The sequence below is a fragment of the Mobula birostris genome, chromosome 4 (assembly GCF_030028105.1).
Source record: "Mobula birostris isolate sMobBir1 chromosome 4, sMobBir1.hap1, whole genome shotgun sequence".
NCBI classification, from domain to species: domain Eukaryota; kingdom Metazoa; phylum Chordata; class Chondrichthyes; order Myliobatiformes; family Myliobatidae; genus Mobula; species Mobula birostris.
In genome coordinates this window covers 19,745,478-19,770,734 of record NC_092373.1, presented here as the reverse complement: position 1 = coordinate 19,770,734, position 25,257 = coordinate 19,745,478, and the positions used below count along the sequence as shown (strand labels likewise).

At 40.0% G+C, this 25,257-nt stretch overlaps 1 protein-coding gene across 4 annotated transcripts in view; it reads left to right on the top strand.

Annotated features, from left to right (window-relative positions):
- Nucleotides 1-24,495, top strand: part of rnf13 (ring finger protein 13) — a 264,442-nt gene extending 239,947 nt beyond the window's left edge. For all 4 annotated transcript variants that reach the window (XM_072254984.1, XM_072254985.1, XM_072254986.1 and 1 more), the window contains 2 exons: nucleotides 11,581-11,661; nucleotides 23,159-24,495. In XM_072254984.1, coding sequence (XP_072111085.1) covers nucleotides 11,581-11,661; nucleotides 23,159-23,559 — 482 coding nt within the window. In that variant the 3' untranslated portion in view covers nucleotides 23,560-24,495. The remainder of the gene's footprint in view (nucleotides 1-11,580; nucleotides 11,662-23,158) is intronic.
- Nucleotides 24,496-25,257: the final 762 nt, after the last annotated feature.

Sequence of the window (25,257 nt, the reverse complement as noted above, 5' to 3'; positions counted from 1 at the left end):
GAATGTGCCCATTTACTTGGATTGTTTTTCTTAGTGTCTTCTAACAATTTCCCAATGACAGAAGTTAAGCCAACTGATCAGTAGATCCTGTTTTCCATTTCTGTCCCATTTTGAATAAATGAGTTACATTCAACAGGAGTTCTGCAGATGCTGGAAATTCAAGCAACACACATCAAAGTTGCTGGTGAACGCAGCAGGCCAGGCAGCATCCGTAGCAACACTTCACCTGTGAGTCGGCTGGGGAGATATACTGCGTCCGGTGCTCCCGATGTGGCCTTTTATATATTGGCGAGACCCGACACAGACTGGGAGACCGCTTTGCTGAACATCTACGCTCTGTCCGCCAGAGAAAGCAGGATCTCCCAGTGGCCACACATTTTAATTCCACATCCCATTCTCATTCTGACATGTCTATCCACGGCCTCCTCTACTCTAAAGATGAAGCCACACTCAGGTTGGAGGAACAACACCTTATATTCCGTCTGGGTAGCCTCCAACCTGATGGCATGAACATCGACTTCTCTAACTTCCGCTAATGCCCCACATCCCCCTCGTACCTCATCCGTTATTTATTTTTATACACACATTCTTTCCCTCACTCTCCTTTTTCTCCCTCTGTCCCTCTGAATATACCTCTTGCCCATCCTCTGGTTCCCCCCACCGCTTGTCTTTCTTCCCGGACCTCCTGTCCCATGATCCTCTCGTATCCCTTTTGCCAATCACCTGTCCAGCTCTTGGCTCCATCCCTCCCCCTCCTGTCTTCTCCTATCATTTTGGATCTCCCCCTCCCCCTCCCACTTTCAAATCCCTTACTCACTCTTCCTTCAGTTAGTCCTGACGAAGGGTCTCGGCCTGAAACGTCGACTGCACCTCTTCCTACAGATGCTGCCCGGCCTGCTGCGTTCACCAGCAACTTTGATGTGTGTTAAATGAGTTACATTTGATATTTTGCAATTTAATAGAACCTCTCTGTAAATCTGGGGAATTTTGGAAAATCAAAAACAAAACAATGCTCAACTATTTTGCAAGCGATTTGTTTTAAAACCCTAGGATGAAGCACCAGATCCACAGTTTGCTTTTTGGCACCAAATACAACTGTCCCCTGATTTTAGAAAGACAACATGATGTAAAAATAAGACACATTTAGTGCAACTAAGAAGTCTTTGTGAAGCATGTGAATGATTGAAATTGAACCAGAACCCAGCTTGAAACTGATTTATGTTGGCTCACTTAGAAATGATAGCCTGGAGCTAAACTGGCAAAAGGGTCAAATAGAGTTCTTCATCTGCAGTTTAGCTTCGAAGTATAATGTTGGTTCTAGCTCCAGATCAAAGCAGTTGTAACTACAAGGGGCTGGGAGTTGATGTGATCTTCTACCGTTAAGATAGATTCATTCTGTCCACAAAGACTTCAGATTGTTACTATCTACAGCAACTCAGGGCAGTTCTAATGTCAGACTCATGAATGTACCCAAGTATTTGTGCTATTCAAATTTGTCTCCTTGCCAGAGATCAATGAAACTGGCTTTATTAGCAAGTTGTCTACAATTATTTGCTATCTTAAACCAAATGTATTTGCAAAGGTATTTTAATGTTGGTGTCATCATCCTGAATTAGTAATCCTGAGACCTGGATTGATAATTGAAGGAATGAGAGTTCACATCAAATAATAACTGTTGAGAATAATAGAAGCAATTTGGAAATATGAAGTTAAATGAACTTAAAGCCTGTTTTCTGTAAGTTCTTATCTAATTCACTGATGCCCTATAGGGAAGGATTCCTTTCCTTATAGATCTGTGATGTATAATCCAGTCTCTTGCTCTCAATTTGCCTGGATAGTGGTCTCGTTTTCAACCTGCTGTATCAAGTCACTCTCATTCTTTGTTGGATAGGATATTGTTATTAATCAGTTTTATTTGCCTTCATTGTTACTAATCAATTGTAACAGCACTATCAAAGTCTCCTGTATGAAACACCACCACCTCGGTGTATATATGTCCGCAAATAATCCCAGTAGTTCCCAGTATTCAAGAAAATTATAACAGCAAAAATAGCAAGAACCTTCTGGGTACTGAAATTCAGTCTAGGGTAGATACAAAGAATAAATGCCCATTAACCATCATAAACGATCCTGTGGGAAATTCACCAATTTCTCAAATTTGCAGGAAATTTAGAAACAACTTGTAAGGTATCTTTTACATCCTCAGGAAATGTGCTTCATTTTCAATAATGTGTGACAACTAAAACTAATCTTTATCTTTGTCACTGGAGTTTAGAGGAATGAGGGGGGAGATGACATGAAATCTATTGAATATTGAAAGGCTTAGATTGGACACAGAGAGGATGCTTCCTATAGAGGGGGAGTCTACTACCAGAGGGCACAGCCACAGAATAGAAAGATGTTCCTTTAGCTATCTCATTCCCCTTATTGTTAGATTACAAGTTTGCAATATTCTTTCACGCTGTTTTTTAAATGTTGTTTGTGAAACCTAGTCAGAGCTGGATTCTGTTTTGAGCCTAGATTATTTGTTGGTATAGTTCTTTTGAGTGGTGCTCTGCTGTAGACAGCATTGGTGAGAAAGAAATGTACCATGTAAGGTAGCATTAACGTTAATTACTGCTGTCTGTGTTTGCTGGAATCTGCAGGGTTTCATAGCTTTGACAGGACTCTTGTTAGGAACTACTGCTCTGTTTTAAATTTACATTTAGCAAACTAGTTTTAAAACTAGTTTATATAGTAATGTTTTGTTGTACAAATGATTTGCACTTAGATTTTAATGTGCCAGAATTAACATACTTTGTAGAAATTATGTTAGAGTTTACTTTGTGGTTCTGAAGGTCAATGTCAGTGGAAACCTTTGCTTGTTACAAGCTGTAACGATATTTGGGAGACAGTAGCGGCAAAGTGACTGCGTCAGTAGTGCTGCGTATAGTGTAACTGATATGATTTTTCCTTATAGGGTAATGTGCAGGCTCAATTAAATTTGGACACAGTAAAAGCCTGAGATTAAGGATAAACATTAGGATGCCGTTGGAAGGATTTCAAGATATGCTGCTTTTGATTGGACTGTTATGAAGCAATGAAGAAATATGTGAAAACCATTTAGAAAGCAGCATGTGTTGGATTCCAGAGGGCAAAGGTTTAACTGATCTCTCATGCCAAACTGTTTGCTCATTCCAGGAAGCTGTAAGCATAGAGCAGGCTTGTCTGTGAAAGACCCGTAAGGACGAACTCTTTCCAAGAGGAAATTGACATAATGGAAGGGTTAAAAACCGGAGGAACCAACAGGATGCAAGCAGATTCACACTGTCAGTTTGGACAGATTTCTTCCAGGTTGGAAGTTAGTCCTGTGCAAGTAGGTTTGGCCCTTATTCACTTTGAAGAAATTTAGCCTTTTTATGGATGAAATGTGAAACAGATGCCACCAGTACACTTCCTGGTAATTCATTTAGTTAGTCGGTTCATTCATAATTTGAAGACTCGGCATTTCTGTGGTTATCACTGATTAGAGTGATCAAAGGAGGAAAACCACTAGACAGTCAAGTGAAGTGAATCATTGTTTAAAATATCACTTTCTGTTTCATGGTGAAATTCATTGTCATTTTCTCATTTTGGTATCCCTTTAAATATTTTTTATTCCAGGCAACAGGAATTGAGGGAGTCTCTTGAGGGATATAGAGTATGTAAGAGAGTAACCCATGAACAGGACCTACTTTTGCTCTCTTTTTGCACTACTTGATCATTTCTTATATATTATAATTTATAGTATATTTTATGTATTGCACTGTACTGCCACAAAACAACAAATTTCACAACCTACGTTAGTGATATTAAATCTGATTCTGAGTACTTAAGAAAGAAGTTGAAAAGGGCCATGAAATATCATCGGCAGGTAATAGTGCAGAGAATACCAATACAATCTTCAAGTATATTAGTACCTCCTGTACCTAATAATGTGGCCACAGAGTGTATGTCTGTAGTCTTCTGCTGATGTAGCCCATCCACTTCAAGGTTTGACATGTTGTGCATTCAGAGATGTTCTCCTGCATGCCACTGTTGTAATGTGTGGTTATTTAAGTTACTGGCACCTTCCTAGCAGCTTGAACCAGTCTGGCCATTCTCTTCTGACTTCTCTCATTAACAAGGCTTTTTCACCCACAGAACTGTCGCTCACTAGATGTTTTTGTTTCTCGCACCATTTACTGTAAACTCTAAAGACTGTCCCAGGAGATCAGCAGTATCTGAGATACTCAGGCCACCCCATCTGGCACCAACAATCATTCTATGGTCAAAGTCACTTAGATCATATTTCTTCCCCATGCTGATGTTTGGTTTGGAACAACTACTGAACCACTTGACGATGTCTGTAGGGTCTTATGCGCTGAGTTGCTGCTACTTAATTGGTGGATTGGATATTTGCATTAACGAGCAGGTGTACAGGTGAACTTAATAAAGTGCTACTGGGTGTACAGTACATCCCTGTTGTGTTAACACTTGAGATTGTTGTTGGAGCTTAAGTCACAAGTTCATTTCAGCTTCAGCTTTGCATTGTAGTTAGTACTTTTCCCGAAAGGCATCGTTTAGTTTATCTTTCAGATAGTCATGGTTGATAGGCTGGTTTTACATTGCTTTCTCCCTGTGTCGTTCTTTCTAGTCTAGACCCCTGAAGCCAGCTTTACTACTGTGGTAATCGTAAACTGTAAACTTATGCTGAATTTATAGTTCTGTAGCCCTTTGTCAGAATGACCTTCTTTCAAAACATGGAAGTGAACTTGTTTCGTGAGGACTGTGGATCATGTTACTCAGGCTCTGATCTGTCTCAATATATCCCTCAAAATCTCCCATTGAGTCAAATCCTAGCTTTGCCCCATCTGAACTCACTGCGGCTTAAATTCAACTGAATTGGTAACTTCAGTCAGCAAATAGGTTAATACAATAGGGTAAGCTTGCTAAGTTAATTCATACTGGCTTTTGTGGTTGTATTACACCATTGTTTTCATATTCAGAACAACAATAAGGGGATCTGTTTACTTGTAGGATCATTCAACGTGGAAATAATACATTTAGCTCACTCATCCACGTCGATCAATAGGCACCCTTCTGTATTAAAGCAGTCTCCCAAAACTTGTGGTCCATACCCTCTATACCCAAGTGTTTACCTAGACACTTCTGTGTTAGTGACCCAGTTTTAACCGCTCTTTCAGGACAGTGCATTCCCTTAATCTTCTCCACTGCTGGAAGAACAAACAGTGTTTCTCTGAACTCGTCATCCCAAACAACACCCAAGTGTGGCAGCATGGTAGCAGAGCAATTAGAGTAATGCTTTACTGCACCAAAATTCACCCCGATCGGATTCCAATCCCGCTGCTGTCTGTTGCTACTTTTTCCCTGTGACCATGTGGATTTCCTCTGGATGCTCTATTTTCCTCCCACATTCCAAAGGCATACGGGTTAGGGTTAGGAATTTATGGGCATACTATGTTGGCGCTGGCAGCATGGCAACACTTGCAGGCTTCTCAGCACAATCCTTGAACTGTGGTCATTGATGCAAAGATGCATTTCACCATACATTTCAATGCTTGGATGTACATGTGGCAGATTAAACTAATAAAGAGTGATCTCCAATGCAGAGGAAATTTACTTCCTTCCGATCCCATGGTGACTAAAATAACCTGCAGTACTCCAGCTGAGGTTTTATAAAGTTCTTGTATAACCTCCCTACTTATGTATTCAACTCCCTGATGAGTAAAGGCTAGTATCCCATATGCTTTCCTAACCACCCTGTCTATCTTCAAAGATCAATGGATCCATACTGCAAGTTCCTTAGTTCTATAGTACTCCCTCAGACTTTGTGATTCATGATGTATATCCTAGCCTCAGTAACACTCCCAAAGCGTGTTACCTCATATTAGTCTGGATTAAACTCCATCTGCAATTTATCAGCCCATTTCACCAACATATCGATATCCCTCTATAGTTCAAGATTATCTTACACTGTCACAAACTCCACTGGAACTTTGTGCTATCAGCGAACTTTCTGATTTTTGGTCTCACATCCACATTAAAGTCACTCACGTATGTCCCAGCGTGAATCTTTGTGTGATCTCAAAAGTTCCACTAGCAAAAGCGGCACTCTACAATCACCTTCTGTCTCCTATTGCCAAGCTGATTTTCGGTCCAATTTGCTAAATTGCCCCGGATCCCATGAAGCCTAATCATCTTTAATAAAGCCTTTGACCACATCAAAAGCTCTACTAAGGACCATAATACACAGGAGCAAAATTAGGCCATTTGGCCCATTGAGTCTGCTCCACCATTCCATCATGGCTGATTTATCATCCTCTCAACCTCATTCTTCTGCCATCTCCCTGTAACCTTTGACACCTTTACTAATCAAGAACCTATCAACCTCTGCTTGGCCTCCAGCCATCTGTGACAATGAATTCCATGATTCACCATCCTCTGGCTAAAGAAATTCCTGCATCTCTGTTCTAAATGGACCACCTCCTATTCTGAGATTGTCCGCTGAGGTCCTAGAGTCCCCCACTATAGGAAACACCCTTTCCATGTCCATTCTGTCTAGGCCTTTCAATATTTGATAGGTTTCAATGAGATTCGCCCCCCCCCACCACTCATTCTTCTAACCTAGAGTGAATACAGGCCCAGAGTCATCAGATGCTCCTCATACATTAATTCTTTCATTTCCAGGATTATTCTCATGAACCTCCTCTGGGCCCTCTCCGGGCTCATCTTTTCTCAGATACGTGGCCCAGAATTTCTCATAATCCTCCAAGTGAGGTTCGACCAATGCCTTATCAAGCCTCAGCATTACATTTAAAACTCATAGGTAAATATTGAAGATTTTCTGTCATCTCTACACAAGTTCATTACGCACAGTGGAGTTTTAGAAATGAGAACAGGAGTTTTTAGTTTTATTAATAAAATAGCTGTGACCATTTGTGGATAGGGGAAGCCTAAACTGTGGTGTTCAGAATCAGCCTGTTATATTATTCAGTGGCAACTCCTTTGATAAAACCATGAGGTATGTCTTCTTGTCATACTTTATCTAACTGCTTATTGATTTCCCCTCCATGCTGAGGCTGTATAACTGTATTCAGGCTGTGTTCCCATTGACGCCTGGAACTAGTTCAGTTGTTGCATCCTGCAGTGGTGTAATTGCTAAATCTGGAAATACTATTCATTTCTCCCAGTAAGTAATACATCATGGAAAGAGTATACCAGTCTCTGGAATTCTCTGTCAGTTATTTTGTTTCGATACAAGTTAGATTAAGTCTCGTGTTTATGAGAAACTGCAAGTTTCCTGTTCTGGTAAAACAGTTATATTTTCACTTTGTTATCTGTAATGGTGTTAGTTTTCTAATGCTGAAGGACCCACAGGTGATTATAGACCATTCTCTGGTGGTACGAAATGGAACGAGAAATACTTTATCTGCAGTGTTTCTGTGATACTGTTTCTTTTCAAGGTCACATAAATTGCAGTTCATAGAGTACTACAACATGGAAACCAGCCTTTTAACCGAACTCATCTGTGCTAACCAAGATTTCTAACGAAATTAATCCCATTTGCCTCATATCCTAATAAACCTTCCCTATCCATGTACCTAAACAAGTACCTTTTAAATGTTAAAGCACCTGCCTCGAACACTTCCTTTGGCAGTTTGTTCCATATACTGAGTGCCCTCTTGAGTGAAAAATGTTGCCCCTCGGTTTCCTATTAAATCTCCCCCATCCTCTGCCCTCTTGTTCTTGATTCCTCAAGCCTGGGAAAAAGATGGCACATTGACCCTATCTATACTCCTCATGGCTTAATATACCTCTGTAAGATCACTCATCAATCTCCTATGCTCCAAAGAAAAGAGTCCAAATCTGCCCAAATTCTCTCTGTAACTTAATCCCCCCAAGTCCTGACAACATTCCCTTAAATCTCCTTTGCAGTCTTTCCAACTTAATGGAATCTTTCCTTTAGCAGGTGACCAAAATTGAACACAATATTCCAAATGCAGATTCACCACTTGTCTTTTACAACTCAGCATAACATCCTAACTTCTAAACTCAGTGCCCTGACTGAACATGCCAAAAGCCTTCTTCACCACCCTGTCCACCTGTGACACCACATTCAGGGAAAACGTGTTTTTCACTTTGGGTCCTTCTTCTACAATAGTCCCAGAGCTTCTGCCATTCACTGCAGAAGTCCTACCCTCAATTGTCTTCACAAAATGCAACACTTCACACTTAGCTGAATTAAACTCCATTTGCCATTCCTCTGCCCACTTAATTTGCTGGTCAAAATCCCTCTGTAATATTTGATGACTATCTTTACTGTCTATGACACTGCTTTGAATTAGTGTCATTGGCAAACTTACTAACCATGCCTTGTACGTTCTCATCTAAGTTATTGATATAGATGACAAATTGCAATGAACCTAGTACCAAGCCCTGAGGAACATCACAGTTTGTTCTGTGAATAATTTTGAATAATTGTATTCAAACTTATAAACCCATAACAGGTGTAGGGTTACGGACTTCTAAAAACAAAGCACAAGTAAATATATGTAACTTTTAATTCAGTTTTAACTCTAGATATTAAAAAAAGAACTTCTGTAAACACTCCTTTAATGAATTAATGATCCTCAAGATACTTTGATAATAACTTTTATTTTGACTTTGAACACTCAGCACTTGTGGGAAGAGAAAGAGAGTTAACATCAAAAACTCTTTGTCCAAACAGATGTATCCTGATTTGCAGAGTGTTTTCTGATTTCTAGTATCTGTAGCTTAATGAGTTTTATTCCAGTTGTAAAGGGCGCTGTGTTGACTTGTGTGAACTATTTTCCAGTTAAATTACATCAAAAGGAGTTAATGAGAGTAGGCAGTTTACGTGGTTTCAGCATGGACTAGATGGGATGAAGGGCCTGTTTCTGTGCTGTACTTTTCTATGACTCTATGAGATTTTGTGATGACATTCATGGGCTTCACAATTCTAGCATGAAGCTTCTATAGGTTATGGAGAGATTTTGGCCTGTTGTACAGAGAGGTGGAATGTTGGTGCAACCAGTTATCATGGTCCTTACAATGCATCCTCCTACATAATACTTCCTAGACCTGATTCTGATAATTTTTGTTTCTTTAGAGGAACCTTTTGATCTGCCCTCCCAATTATCCCTCATGGCTCAATATCTAATTTCCCTCCTCCTCCTTGTGATTGCTTGTTACATGAAATCTACCCAAATGCACATTGTTTTAAAATACTTGGTCTGTTTAAGACAGTTGATGATACTGGAGGATTCAAAGAATAGATTTCTAATACCTGTATTACAATGCATCATAAAAAGAACTTCCTTGAATTAAAGCATTGATAATAGTAAGGGCAAAATATAAACAGAAAATCCTAGAAACACTCAGCAGGTTAGGCATCATCTGTGGAAAGTGAAATGGTTTGAATCTGAAAGATCCAGGGCTGAAATGGATGAACCCATGAATGCTACCTCATTATTTGTCTTTTGCAACATTGATTAATTTTTGTGTATTACAGTAATTTTTGTTTTGCACTGCACTGTTCCCATAAAACAACATATTTCATAACGTCAGTGATTCTGTAGTGTTAAAACTGTCTGCGTATATTGATTCTGCGACAGTGGGTTTATTACTTGTCACTTCGTGCTGTTCCTTTGATTCAGTGACATCGAGTCACTTTTGCTTTATAATAGCTTATTATGTGAGAGTATTATATTTTAATTGGGTTTTGTTAAATGGATTCCATCAGTAGTCTGTTTCAAATGTAGGTAGAGTGGATTCACAAAAATAATTTTACTAAGATTCTCTATCCTTGGAATTTCACACCATATGCCAGTGATATTAAATTTGACTCTGAAAGAGAAATCAAAGGCCAACATACAGTGCGATGGAGATTCTGTTTTTGGAGGTTGTTCAGCTTGGTTCCTGGAAACCTTGAAATAATCCCGACGAAGGGTCTGGGCCCGAAATGTCGACTGTACTACTTCCTATAAATGCTGCCTGGCCTGCTGCATTCCACCAGCATTTTGTGTGTGTTGCTTGAAATAACGAAGTTGTTTTAGTATCTCTCAGTATATTTGCGTGACACTTAATCGTCCCAGAAATGTTAAGAATACACAGGAAGAATTATAATGCACATACTTGTCGCCAAGAAGAGTGGTGAATTTTCTTGCTTGAGGCACGTATCTTCATTGCCCGCCAAATCCTAACACCATTCTGATAGATAAATCTGAAAGATCTTCGCAAAATGATGTAAATGATCATAGGAGAAACATTCTAAAACATCAAACATTATATAGGGCCATGGTTTTTATAGAGCTAGAGTGTTTCTCTTTGCAGTGGAGGAGGATGAGAGGTGACTTTATAGAGGTTTACAAGATTATAAGAGGCATAGGCAGAGTAGGCAGCCAGGGTGGGAATGCCTAAGAAAAGGGGGCGTACTTTTAAGGTGCTTGGAGGAAAGTATAGGGAGGGTATTTTTTACACAGATAGTGGTGGATGCATGGAGCTTGCTGCCATGGATGGTGGTAGAGCCAGATACATTAGGGGCACTTTAAGAGATTTGGATAGGCATTTGAATGACAGAAAATTGAGAGCTATGTAGGAAGGAACAGTTATATTGATCATAGAGTAGGTTAAAGGGTCCAGCACAACATCATGGGCTGAAGGACTTGTGTTGTGCTGTACTGTTGTAAGGCCATAAGTGTGGCTGACCCATGTGTTCACCTGAATGAGTATTTCACTGCACACATGCAAGGAACTCCACACCAAAAGCTTGTAACTCTTTGTCCTAAGCATTGAAAGTTAACATTGTGCTGCCTGGTTCTGTTTGGTGGGTTCTGGGTAAGCTCTGTGCTGGAGGGGCAGACTGCCACTCACATGTTAGTCAAAACCTACAAACCAAAAGGGAAACAACCCAGGCCATCGCAGGAAAAGCCTTCCCCACCATTGAGCACACCTGCAAGGAGTGCTGCCACAAGAAAGCAGCATCCATCAACAAGAACACACACACGCACACGCGTGCACACACACACACAATCCAGGCCACACTGTGTTCTCGATACTCCCATTGGGAAGGAGGTTTGAGAGCCTTGGATCCCACACCACCAGGTTCAGGAACAGTTATTACCCCTCAACCATCAGGCTCCTGAACCAGCATGGACAACTTCAGTCACCCCAACACTAAACTGATTCCACAAGCTATGGACTCACTTTCAAGGACTCTACAACTCATACTCTGTTATTTATTATGTTGTTTCTTTTTAATATTTGCACAATTTGTCTTTTTTTTGTACATTGGTTGTTTGTCAGACTTAGTGTAGTTTTTCATTGATTCTATTTTATTTCTGTTCTGCATTATTGTGAATGAATCGCAGGGTAGTATATGGTGACTTTTTTTGATAATGAGTTTACTTTGAACTTTAAAATTGTGTATTTTTTCATTCTACAGAGCATTTGTCACAGTGTTTTATGTCCGGTTAGTCTTGTGTAAGAGTGTGTGGTCATTAGAATAGCTAAAGTATGACTATTCCTTTGTTTCTGCAGGGGATGAATATGAGGTATGTGCAATTTGTCTGGATGAATATGAAGAAGGTGACAAGCTTCGCATCCTGCCTTGTTCACATGGTAAGCGAATATTTCCCAATCTGGTAACAAGCAAGTAAAATTCTAAATATTTGATTCGCCTTCTCACCAGAAAATTCTTCATTCACTTCGACGCTCATCAGAATATGAGAAAAAAATTTAAATTACCAGCTTATTATATGAGAGATGCATCGGGGTGACAGGCCATTCTGGCCCAATGAGCCCACACAACCCAATTACCCCCATGTGACCAATTAACATAGCAACCCATACCTCTTTGGAATGTGGGTGGAAACTAGAGCATCTGGAGGAAATCCACGCAGTCATGGGCAGAATGTACAAACTCCTTACAGATAACGACAGAATTGAACCGGGTTCACTGGCGCTATAACAGTGTTACACCAACCATACGCTATCAGTAGCCACTTCCTCTACCTAATAAAGTAGCCACTGAATGTATGTTTGTAGTCTTCTGCTGCTGTAGCACATCCACTTTGAAGCTCACAGTTTTGTGTTCGGAGAAGCTCTCTGCACACCACTAGTTATTTGAGTTACTGTTGCCTTCCTGTCAGCTTGTCCACTTTGGCCATTCTCCTCTGACCTCTCATTAAGAAGGCATTTTCACCCACAGAGCTGCTGCTGACTGGATGTTTTTTGTTTTCCACACCATTTTCTGTAAACTCTAGACTAGAGAATGTTGTGTGTGAAAATGCAAGGAGATCAGCAGTTTGTGAGATACTCAAACCCACCCTGTCTGGCACTAACAATCATTCCACAGTCAGTCACTTAGATCACATTTGTTCTCTATTCTAATGTTTGGTCTGAACCTCTTGAGAATGCCTGAATACTTCTATGCATTGAGTTGCTGCTATGTGATTGATTTTTATACTCATCCCTTTGAATCACTGACTATTTCTGACAGAGTTTTAAATCTATGATTTATAAAGCAGACCCATGCAATACAGTTTTAAAGGAGAAGTAATTTTTTCAGAAAAGCAAGATTAAATGAGAGATTGATAGGGTGAATATCAAGAGGCTGTTTCTTTGGGAGATTCTAGAACCAGAGGGTGTAAGCTTGTGTTAAGAAATGGAGATGGGAAATTGCTTAAATCTTAGTAGTTATTCCAAATTACTGAAGGAAATTGTGGAGTCCTTGATTACTTTTATAAAGTCTTCTCTGGTGCCTGGTTGCTACAGAACTGGTGGAATGATAACATCATATTATTGCTCAACAAAAAGGGTAAACAAATTATTTACAAACCAGTTAGTGTACTAGACAAATTATTGGCATTCATTCTAAGGGACAATATAAACTTCTGTTTAGGAAAGTTTGAATTAATCCACAGCAGTCAGCAACACAACCTGAAACAACAACATTTCCTTCACCCTCACAAAACTGCTTGGCCTACTGAGTTTCTCCAGCAGACTGTTTGTTGCTACAGTCAACAAAGCTTTATTGGGGAGAGTGGCTGTCTGATAAAATTGAACTTGAGGTAATTAGGATTGATGTGGTTTAGTTGGAATTTAGTGAGGTTTTGGACAAGGCTGCTGATCACCAAAAGGTAAGGGCTTACAGGATCCAAAATTGGCTCAGTGGGAGGAAGCAAAAGGTCATAACTAACTTGTGACCAGTGGAGTTTCTCAAGTGCCCTTGTTTTCTGTAACAATAATGATTTTTAGACCTAAATCTAGCAGATAGAAAAGTTTGCAGATGATTCCAAATAACTCCTGCAAAGTGGCCACTGAGTGTACGTTCGTGATCTTCTGCTGCTGTAGTCCATCCACTTCAGGGTTTGGCATGTGTATTCTGCACACCACTTTTATAATGTTTATAACGTAGTCGTTTGAGTTATTGTCGCCTTCCTGTCAACTTGAACCAGTGTGGGCATTCTCCTCTGACCTTTCTCATTAACAAGGCATTTTCATGCACAGAACTGCCACAAACTGGATGGTTTTTTTTGTTCTCAAATCATTTTCTGTAAACTCTAGAGACTGTTGTGTGTGAAAATTCCAAGAGATCAGTTTCTGAGATACTCAAACCACCCCATCTGAAACCAACAATTATTCAATGGTCAGAATCACTTAGATATATTAGGGTATTTAGAGGTCAAAGAAGAGGAAGTGTTAGGCTTTCTAATGGGTATTAAGGTGGATAAGTCCCCATGACCTGATGGGATTTATCCCAGGTTATTGAAGGAGATGAGATGCTGGGCCCTTGTGTCCTCCCTAGCCACAGGTGAGGTCACAGAAGGCTGGTGAGTGGCTAATGTTGTACCCCTATTTAAGAAGGGAACACAGGAAAATCTTGGGAATTATAGACCAGTGAGTCTCATGTCAGTTGTAGGGAAATGGGTGGAGAAAATTCTTAGGGATAGGATGTAACAGCATGTGGAAATCCATGGCTTAATTAGGGAAAGCCAGCATGGCTTTATGCGTGACAGGCCATGCTTGACCAACTTCATTGTGTTTTTTGACAGTGACAAGAGAGAGTGACGAGGGTAGGGCAATGAATGTTGTCACTATGGATTTTAATAAGGCATTTGACAAAGTCCCTCAAGGGAAGCTAATCCAGAAGATTAAGATGCATGGAATCTGCAGCAAATTGTCTGTTTGGATTCAGAACTGGCTTGCCTATAGAAGACAGGGTAGTGGTTGAAGTGAGCTGAAGGTTTGTAATTTGTGCAGTTCCGCAGGGATCTGCGCTGGGTCCTCTGCTGTTTGTATTGTATATAAATGATCTGGATGAGAATGTACATGGATGGGTTAGTAACTTTGATGATGATACCAAGATTGGTGGAGTTGTGGATACTGCAAACGGGCAATGAATACAGTGCAATATAGATCAGTTGGAGGAATAGGCTGAGAGATGGCAGGTGGAGTTTTACCCAGATAAATGTGAGGTGTTGCACCTCAGTAGGGCAAATTCAAGTAAGCATTGCACTGTTAAGGGCAAACAGAGAGATCTTGGGATAAAAGTTCATAGCTGCTTGCAAGTGGCTACACAGATCAATAAGGTGGTTAAGGAGGCTTATGGAATGCTTGCTTTTATTAGTCGAGGCTTTGAGTTCAAAGTCAAGAGGTTATGTTGCAACTTCATAAAACTCTGGTTAGGCCACATCTGGAGAATTGCATACATTTCTGGTTGCCCCACCATAGGAAGGCTTTGAAGAGGGTGCGGAAGAGGTTCACCAGGATGCTGCCTGGTTTAGAGGGCATGGGCTATCACGAGAGGCTGGATAAACTTGGGTTGTTTTATCCAGAGGGTTGGAGGCTGAGGGGAGATCTGATAGAGGTTCACAGGATTGTGAGAGGCGTAGACGAAGTGGACAGGATATCTGTTTCCCAAGATTGAAATGTCTAATAGCAGAGGATGTGGATTAGAGGTGAGGGGGGTAGGTTCAAGGGGGATGTGAGGGGTAAGCTTTTTTAACTCAGAGTAATGGATACATAGAATGCACTGCCTGGTATGGTGGTAGAGGCAAATACATCAGAGGATCTTAAGGGATGTTTGGATAGGCATGTGGATGTAAAGAAGATGGAGTAGGTTGGAGGGATTACTGTTTGGGTGTTTTTGATTTGCTTTTTAGCTGGCTCAGCACAACATTTTGGGCCAAATGGCCTGCTCCTGTGCTGTACTCTTCTATGTTCTATAACATTTCTTCCATGTTCTGATGTTTGGTGTGAACAACAATCGAACCTCTTGAGCCTGCCTGCATTCTTTTATGCACCGAGTTCCTGCCATATGATTGGCTGATTAGATATTTGTGTTAACAAGCAGGTGCACTTAATAAAGTGACCACTGAGTGGAGGTGATTTGGTCAAAGGGAAAGTGACAGATTTCAGCAGTTTGTGGCAAAGGATTTGGGAAGATTCAACAAGGCATGGGTATATACAAGAAGTGAGGAGATCATGTCGTGGAGGAAGAGAAAGTCCTTGGAGTGTCCACAGTTTGTTGGATTTAGCAGAAAAAATCAATCATGAGGTTTTCTTTATTGGCTGAGGCATAGAATATAAGAGCAGGGTAGTCATGGTAGAATGTTATATGCTAATAAGGTCATAGTTGTAAAGGTCTGGTCACCAATTTAAAGAGGAGTAACATAGGAGGATAGGAAGACTGAAAATCTTTTGTGGCATGGGATTAGACAGGCTAGGGTTGTTTACTTTGGAACGCAAGAAGCTGAGAGGGTACTTAAGTCATAAAATGGGGAAGCCTAGATGGTGTTAATGGGAAGGACACATTTTGCTGGTCAAAGGGGTAAAACAAAACAAGGGTATGGATTAGATTTGATTATAGAATGATCAGAAGGGATTGGAGGAAAATGTTTTTACCCAGTGGGTGCTGAATTAGAAACTGACTGTGTGAGGGGGTGGTAGAGATAGAACACTTCCATCACACCTAGACACTCTGGGCCTTGAACATACTTAATGTCAGCATTATGGCTGCATGAAGTAAGAATTCTACTCGTTCATTAATCCCGAGGGGAGCGGATGATCTTCACCTCAGACATAGAACATACAACATTACAGCATATACTTACAATGTTGTACTGACCCCTTTACTCTGAGAGCATGCCATCTAGTTCTACGTTCTCCAATGACGAAGTATCCCATCAGTGCCATGTCAAGAATCTTAACTGATAAGTCTCTCTTTCTTTTTAAATTCCAATGAGCCCATGCACAACTTGCTCAAGATTTCTTCATAAATCAAACACATTCATCACAGGAATCAGTCTAGTGAACCTTTTGTGACCTACCTCCAATGGATAGGATTATAATATGTCTATCCCAGGTTCAATCCATACCTCAAGTGCTCTCCGTGTGGAGTTGACACCTTCTCCCTGTGACATCGTGGGTGTCCTCAAGGCACTGAGGTTTCCTGCCACATCCAAAGTCGTGCGGGTTGGTAGATTAATTGTCCAAGGTGAACTTCCCCGAGTGGCACAAGTTAATGAGAGTAAAACACTGAGATTGATATAGAATTAGTAAGTAAGCGTTGACAGTTGCTGAAGGGCCTGTCTCAGTGAATATCTCTCTTATTCCATTTAGTGTTTCAGATGCAGTTCCCGTTTCTTTCCACATATGCTGAGCGATTCCAGTAGTTTTATTTCAGATTAAAACATAGGAGCAGAATTAGGCCATTCCGTCCATTGAGTCTGTTCCTATGTCTTAATCTGAAATAAGGTCCGTAGGTTGCCAGCTCCTACAGTTTTTTTTAAGCTTTCCACTGTTCCATTTGGCTTCTTAATTTCTTGCTCTGTGAGCACATCCCGATCCATCTCTGCTACAAAACTGTACACACACTGTCCATCTGAATATTCAATTCAGCATCTGTTTGTTATTCTCACTGAACTGGATAACCTTGCATTCCTAATATCATACTACATTTGCTAAACCTTTACCTACTCCCTTCGTCTATGCATATTCCCTTTGTCGGTGCGTTACCTGCCCCAAAACCTGCTGTACCACATACATATGTAGCACAAACAAATTTGGCTGACATTAGGCACTGTGCTACTGTGCCACTACCTAGCAGCATATGTAGCAGCATGGTAGCCTAGCGGCTAGTGTAACACTTTATGGTACTAACAGTCAGGGTTCAACTCCTACTGCTGTCTGTAAGTAGTTTGTATGTTCTCCGAGTGACTGTGACTGGGGTTCCTCCGGTTTCCTCCCACATTCCTAATCCCACTTTAGAGTTGGTGAGTTGTGGACCTGTTATGTTGGTGCCAGAAGCATGCTGACAGTTACACATCCTTGGACTGTGTTGGTCGTGAAACATTTCAACTCCTGCCCGAGAAGCGACTTAGATCCACTTCAGTTTGCCTACTGGAGCAACAGGTCCGCAACAGATGCCATCTCCTTGGCTCTTGACTCAACCCTAGAACATCTGCACAGCAAAGATGCATACATCAGGATGCTTTTTATTGACTACCGCTCAGCATTCAATACAATCATCCCCTCAACACTAATCAGTACGCTCAAAGACCTTGGCCTCAATACCTCCTTGTGTCAGTTTCCTCACTTGCAGACCCCAGTCAGTTCAGATCGGCAACAATGTCTCCTCTATAATCTCCCTCAGCGCAGGTGTTCCACAATGCTGTGTGCTTAGCCCCCTGCTCTACTCGCTTTACACTTATGACTGTGCAGCTAAGCACAGCTCCAATGCCATATTGAAGTTTGCTGAATATGTGACTGTCATAAGCCAATTCAAAAATGGGGATGAATCACATGAGGGAGATTGAAAATCTGGCTGAGTGGTGTGACAACAACAACCTCTTACTCAATGCCAGCAAGACCAAGGAGCTAAATGTTGACTTCAGGAGGAGGACACTAGCGGTCAATGAGCCAGTCCTCACTGCAGGACCAGCGGTGCTGCGGGTCAGCAGCTTTAAATTCCTTGGTGTAATCGTTTCAAAGACCTGTCCTGGGCCCAGTACGTAAGTACAATTACACAGGAAACTTGGCACTGTCTCTAATTCCTAAGGAGTTTGCGAAAATTCGGCATGACATCTAAAACTTTGACATACTTCTATAAATATGTGGTGTGACCATATTGACTGGTTGCCTCACAGCCTGGTATGGAAATGCCAGTGCCCTTGAACGGAAAATCTTACAAAAAGTAGTATGTGGCCCAGTCCCTCACGGGTAGAGCCCTACCCCTGCCCCACAATTGAGCACATATACATGAAACACTGTCACAGGAAAGCAGTATCCACCATGAATCTCAGATTTGTATATGGTGGTATACATGTACTTTGATAATACATTTACTTTGAACTTTGTTTCAATGTACATGTGACTAATAAAGCTGATCTTTAATCTTATATAAATTATTATATATTATGAAATGTTAGGATGACAGACCCTGAGGCTAGCCTGTAATTTATAAGCATGATGACCTTATCCTGCTCCTGTGTTTTCATTTGTTTATCCTTTCCCTTATCAATGCTGGTACATTATCCAAAATGCCATGAGCTCTAAAACATCGACTTTTCTTTTGTAATTTATTTTTATCAAAGATCATCAAACAAACATTTCCATAAGATGTATTTTAGATACTGTACATATATATCATATATCATATAGTCATATTTGTCACAAATTTCCACATAATATTTATCTGAGGTATACACTTATAGAAAGGAGAGGAAAGAAAGAACAATCAAAAGAAGAAAACTATGTACAAAGTAGGGAGTGATCTTTTTTTTTACAACATATTCATTGACTTGTGAGAATAAAATCAGGCCTCTGAGGTGTTATGTAGTTAAACCATTTTTCCCAGTATGAATCAAATTGTTCCAACTTATAGAAACATAGAAAATAGGTGCAGGAGTAGGCCATTCAGCCCTTCGAGCCTGCACCGCCATTTATTATGATCATGGCTGATCATCCAACTCAGAACCCCACCCCAACCTTCCCTCCATACCCCCTGACCCCTGTAGCCACAAGGGCCATATCTAACTCCCTCTTAAATATAGCCAATGAACTGGCCTCAACTGTTTATGATTAACAGATTCTGTTATCTTCCCCATTTTGTAAATGTCCATTGTAATTTCCATCCGTACATTTGCAGTTGGGCTCTCCTGTGATAACCATTTCCTGGTAAGGGTCTTTTTACCAGCCATCAGCAGTATATTCATTAAATATTTATCTCTTTTAAACCATTCTTGAGGTATATACCCAAAATATATGGTCTTACTCTCTAAGGGTATTTCACATTTAAAGATGTCTTGTAGGGCATTTTGTATCCCACTCCAACAGTCTTTGATAACGGGGCATTCCCAGAAAATATGATAACAGTTTGCATTTTGATTTCCACAATTTCTCCAGCAAACAGGGAGGTTACTATCATAGTGGAATTTCTGAGAGGGTGTAATAAAATACCTTATCAAGTTTTTCCACCTGAACTCCCTCCATTTCTGTGAACTGGTACACTTCCATTGATACCTCCATATTATTGTCCAGTCTTCCTCATATTATTATCCCTCCTTCCTTCTCCCATTTTGTTTTAATGTATGAAGTCGAATGTGTTTTAAGATTTGACAAACCCTTATACACACTTGAAATGATTCTACTACCATTGTCTGAATTATATACTTCTCTAAATAGCTCTATCAAATATGTACTTGCCTTGGTTACATTTTTAACGGTCCTATTAACCTACTGTTGCATCTGTAAATAGTCTTGTTTTGCTAATAAGTGTTTCTCTTTGAGCATTTCAATACTGAACAGTGTTCCTTCTTTCATTATATTGCAAATAGCTGTTATTCCTTTAGCTGTCCAATCCCACCCTGCCTCCACCTTCTTTACAGGGCCTCTGCCCCTTCCCTCTTCAGTCCTGACCAAGGGTTCCGGCCCGAAACATCGACTCGTTTCCACGGATGCTGCCTGATCTGCCGAGTTCTTCCAGCCTGTTGTGAGCAGTCCTTAAATCTAGCATCCAGTTTATTCGGCGTAAAATCCAAGTCATATACACACCACTTAAGAATTGCTCCCTCTAGTTTATATTCTTTTATATTAGTTTTCCATATTTTAAGAGTCCATTTCACCCATGGGTTATCAATAGTATTTATGTAATTTTGTAGGTTGTTATTAGCCAAAATTGCCTGTATGGGGATGGAAAGTATCCTCTCCTCAATGTTTTTCCATTGAGCGTCGCATGATGGGTTGCACCAGCATATCACAGCTCTCAACTGTGCTGCAAAGTAATAATCTCTAAGAGAAGGTAGGCCCTATCCCCCCTTTTCCTTGGCTAATTGCAAAGTTTTGAGATGAACTCTAGGCCTTTTACCTTGCCATATATATCTTGATAGCATCTTGTTCCATTCATTGAATTGACTTTGGTTAATCTCTCTTGGTAGGGTCTGAAAGAGATATAGTAGTGTGGGCATTATATTCAGTTTAATAGATTCATTCAATCCTTGAACTGAGACCAAGAAGAAGAATGAGGTTCCATCTTGTTATATCTTCCATAATTTTTTATATATAGGCTGATAATTGCATTCTGATAATTTTGCGAAATCGTTTGGCGTAATGATGCCCAAATATTTGACAGACTCTGTTTGCCATGCCCAAGAATATTTACTTTCAATTTTTCTTGGTGGGCTCTAGTTATATGAAAGTAGTTGGGTTTTATCTATGTTGATCTTGTATCCTGATAGTTGGCCATATTGTTCAAAGGATTACATCAATTTAGGTAAAGAGTATGTTGGTTGCCCTAGATAGATCAAAATATCATCTGCATAACAGGCCAATTTATGCTCTGTTCCTTTAATAGTAATTACCCTGATATCTTCATTTTGTCTGATGTGTTGAGCTGATGGTTCCAGATACAATGCGAAGAGTAGCGGTGACCATGCACAACCCTGTCTCGTGCCCCTTTCTGGGGTAAATCTATTAGATAAATATCCATTGATTTTAATCCTATCAGTAGGATTGTCATATAGTGCCTGTATAGTTTTAATTGTCATGTAGACCAAATCTATGTAAAACTCTGTAAAGAAAATTCCAATTAACTGAATCAAATGACTTTTCAGCGTCCACGCTTATCACTATTGCTTCAATTTCATTTTTTTTATATGATCCATAATGTGAAGTGTCCTTCGTATATTGTCTAGTGTTCGGCATTGTTGTATAAAACCTGTCTGATCATTATGTATCAGTGTGGGTAGAAACTCTTCTAATCGTTTGGCCATGATGGAGGTAAATAATCTATAATCCACATTAAGAACAGATATTGGTCTAAATGACCCACATTCCATTTTATCCTTGCCTTCTTTCGGTATAGCTGAGATTATCGCCTCCTTCCAGCTGGGTGGCATTTGCGCCTTTCTTAGAACCCAGTTCAGTGCGGGGCGCAAAACAGGAATTAACCCATTTCTAAACTCTGTATGCCACTCTGCCGTATATCCCTCTGATCCTGGTGACTTGCTTAATTTAAGCCTACTAATTGCCATTTTTAGTTCAGCTTCAGTTATGTCCGCAGTCATCTTTCTATTTTGTTCTTTGCTTAAAATGGGTAACTCTAAAGAATTCAGGAAGGTGTCAATCCGGGCTATGCTTCCCCCTGGAGCTTTGAAATATAGAGTTTCGTAAAACATTTCAAAAGCTTCTTGAATTTCACTTAGCTTATTTTTTTTATCACTTTTGTTCTTGGATCTCTAATTCTATGAATTGTATTTTCTGCTATTTTTTTTTCAGTTTCCATGCCAGAATTTTCATAGATTTAGATCCACCTTCATAGTGTCTCTGTTTCAGAAACATTAACTTTTTACTAATTTCTTGTGTCACCATACTATTCATTTCATTCCTAATTTTTTAAATTTCCTCTAGTGTATCCTGTGCCAAACTCAATTTGTTTTTTGCTAGTTCCTTCAGCTTATTTTGTAATTCCTCTAATGTTTTATTCCTTATTTTTTTCTTATATGAAGATAACGCTATAATTTTCCCTCTTAAGACGGTTTCCAGAGTATCCCAAAGAATGGGAGGTGAAACCTCTCCATTATCATTGAATTCTAAGTAAAGACCAATTTCTTTTTTAATTTGTTCCTTAAAATAGGAATCATTGAGTAGACTTGAATTTAGTTTCCAGATAGTATTCTTTGGTTGTAGGTCAAAATCAACAGATAAATGTATAGGTGCATGGTCACTTACATCTATTGCCCCAATTCCACAGGTGTTTATTTTGTCTTTATCTTTTCGAAATGTTATGAAATAGCCTATTCTTGTACATACGGAATGGGGGGACAGAATAATGAGTATAATCCCTTCTGTCGGGGAAAAGGTCGCTCCATATATCAATTAGACCAACATCCACAAAAAGAGTGTTAACTTTCTTATGTAAGGACTTTGTTTCATAAGTTTTCCACTGGAAGAGTCTAACTTTGGTTGTAATTGTAAATTTAAGTCTCCCCCACATATCAAGAGACATTCTGTTTCCATTACCATAATATTAGTAATTTTCTGGAAGAAACTAATACCACTTCCTGGGGGTGTGTATATATTCAATAAAAGTAACTGGATTTCCGTCTATATTCCCCCTTACCAGAATATATCTGCCCTCCTTATCTCCCATTTCGAATACTTCAAAATTTAGCTTGTTTGTGATGTGAATAGCAACTCCTCTTCTATGTCCTGATTTATATGAGGAGAAAAACAAATTAGTGAAGCCCATTCTCTTTAATTTTAAAACATTGACTTTTCATGTGGCATGTTATCAGATGTCTTTTGGAAATGCAAGTACATTGTATCGACTGCTTTGCCATTATCGGCCCATTTTGTTGCATTGTCGAAAACCTGGTTGAATTTGTCATTGTTTTGCTTTTCATAAAAGTACGTGTTGAACTTGCTTGATTGTGTTCTATTACTTCTCAAATGCTGGATTCCAACATCTTCCCAGTACATGCTCAATAACTTCCTGTTTTCCGTCTTCTTCCAATTCTGAATAGAGATGTTTTTGTAGAGATTCCAAATAGCATTGTATAAAGTGCATGCCATTTAATACAATTGTTTGTCAGTTCTCTTTCATTTCCTTTCCCAGCATATCACTGCAAATGTGTGGACCCGTGGCTAACGAGAACAAAGAAAACCTGTCCCGTCTGCAAACAGAAGGTGGTGGCATCTCAGGGAGAGTCTGATTCGGACAGTGATGAGGTGGACAGCAGCCACGAAGAAAATGACGATGCCTCCGAGAACACTCCCCTGCTAAGGTCCTCACTCGCCTCCACCAGTGCTCACTCCTTTGGCACCATGACAGAATCTCAGTCCCACCCAGAAGCTGTGGAGTCCTCTGAATATGAGTACGATGATGAGGATGAAGGAGACAGCAGTGAAGCTGAGGATGGCATTAATGAAGAGACAGTAGTTCAGGTGCAACAGGCAAACCCTGAAGCCAGCACAGGAAAGAGAGGAGGAGCCAGAGAGCCATTTGCAGTAGTTTGATGATTGTTTTTAAATGCAAAATCTGCACATCCTTCAAAAACAATGTGTCAAAATTAAAAGTTGGGGAAATATTTCAGTTTGCTTTTCCACAGTTTAATGTATTGCAACTTCACGACATATATAAATGCAAACTTTCTAAGAATTAAAAAAAACCTTTCACAGGTTCTCACTGTGAGGCTTCTGGAGTGACATGCAGCTCTCATGTAATGCAGGGGCTGCCAACTGCTAATTCTCGGTGACCTAATACAGATCAAAGCTGAGCAGTCTAATGTTTCCCCAGAGTCACTGCCGCCTGTTTTATCGTTACCGTGGTAACCTTGAAAAGTGTTGCATTGATCACAAAACTACCAGGTAGCTGGGTTGGACCAGTTACATAGATCGTATAGAGTGACTTCAACACTAAGTAAGCAACTTGTATACTAAGGTAGCTAAAGGTCTGACTGATCCTTTGTTTAAAAAAAAGCTTTAATCATGTAATTTTCACGGTTTCCTGTTATATATTCTGCTTTCAACCCAACAATCCAGGCAACTGTTTCAGATATACCGTATGTATTTGCCCCTATCAGGGTGCATTGCAGCAACTGAAATTCTCAGCTCTTTTTGGATTTGATTTTAAATTTCTGCGCCTGATTTCATTTACTATAGATCAATAAATTGTCACGTCATTAGGTAGAAAAGAACCGATTTTCTACTGAACACTCCCAATAAATGCTTTAGAAGTTGCCTCTAGTTTTATGTTAAGGTAATACTTGGAATTGCAGTATGTGAGGGAGTTTAGAACTTTAAGTATATTAAAATAGAATTTTAATTTGAGCTGTTTGAACAAAGTTTGTGTAAATTACCTCGACAATTATATGTATGTACTATGTGCCAAGATGGTACATATATAAATGATCTTGAAAGCTAAGATTCTTAATAAAAATGTTAAAATGAAAATAGTTTACACCTATTGTGATGATGATGCTGACTAGACTTGATTTTTGTGTGACTGCTCCTTGCAGTTGATCTCTGCAACTGAGGGGAGATGTCATATTATATGAAACGAAGAACAGTACCAGCCCATCGGCCCACAATGCAAGGACTCAGCCTGTCAAACAACATTTCAATATAGAACAGTACAGCACAGCGCAGGCCCTTCAGCCCATGATGTGCTGACCTTTAAACCTACAACGTTAATCTAACCCTTCCCTCCCACATGGCCCTCCATTTTTCTAAGAATCCCTTAAATGTCCCTAATGTATCTGCCTCTATTACTACCAGCTCTGGTAGCACAGTCCACACCCACCACTCCGTGTATAAACAAAAACCACCCTGACATCCCTCCCATACTTTCCTCCAAACACCTGAAAATTATGTCCTCTTGTTTTAGCTATTTGTGCCCTGGGAAAATGTCACTGGCTGTCTATCTCTGTCCCCTATCATCCTGTACAGCTCTACCAAGTCACCCCTCAGCCATATTTTGCTCAGCCTTTCATCATAAGACATGCTCTCTAATCCAGGCAGTATCCTGGCAGGTCTCCTGTGCATCCTCTCTAAAGCTTTCATATTCTTCCTATGAGACAACCAGAGCTGAACACAATATTCCAAGTATGATCTAACCACACTTATAGATCTGCTTCATTACCTTGTGGCCCTCGAGCTTGATCCCCTGACTAATGGAAACCAACATACCATACACCTTCTTCACCACCCTATCAA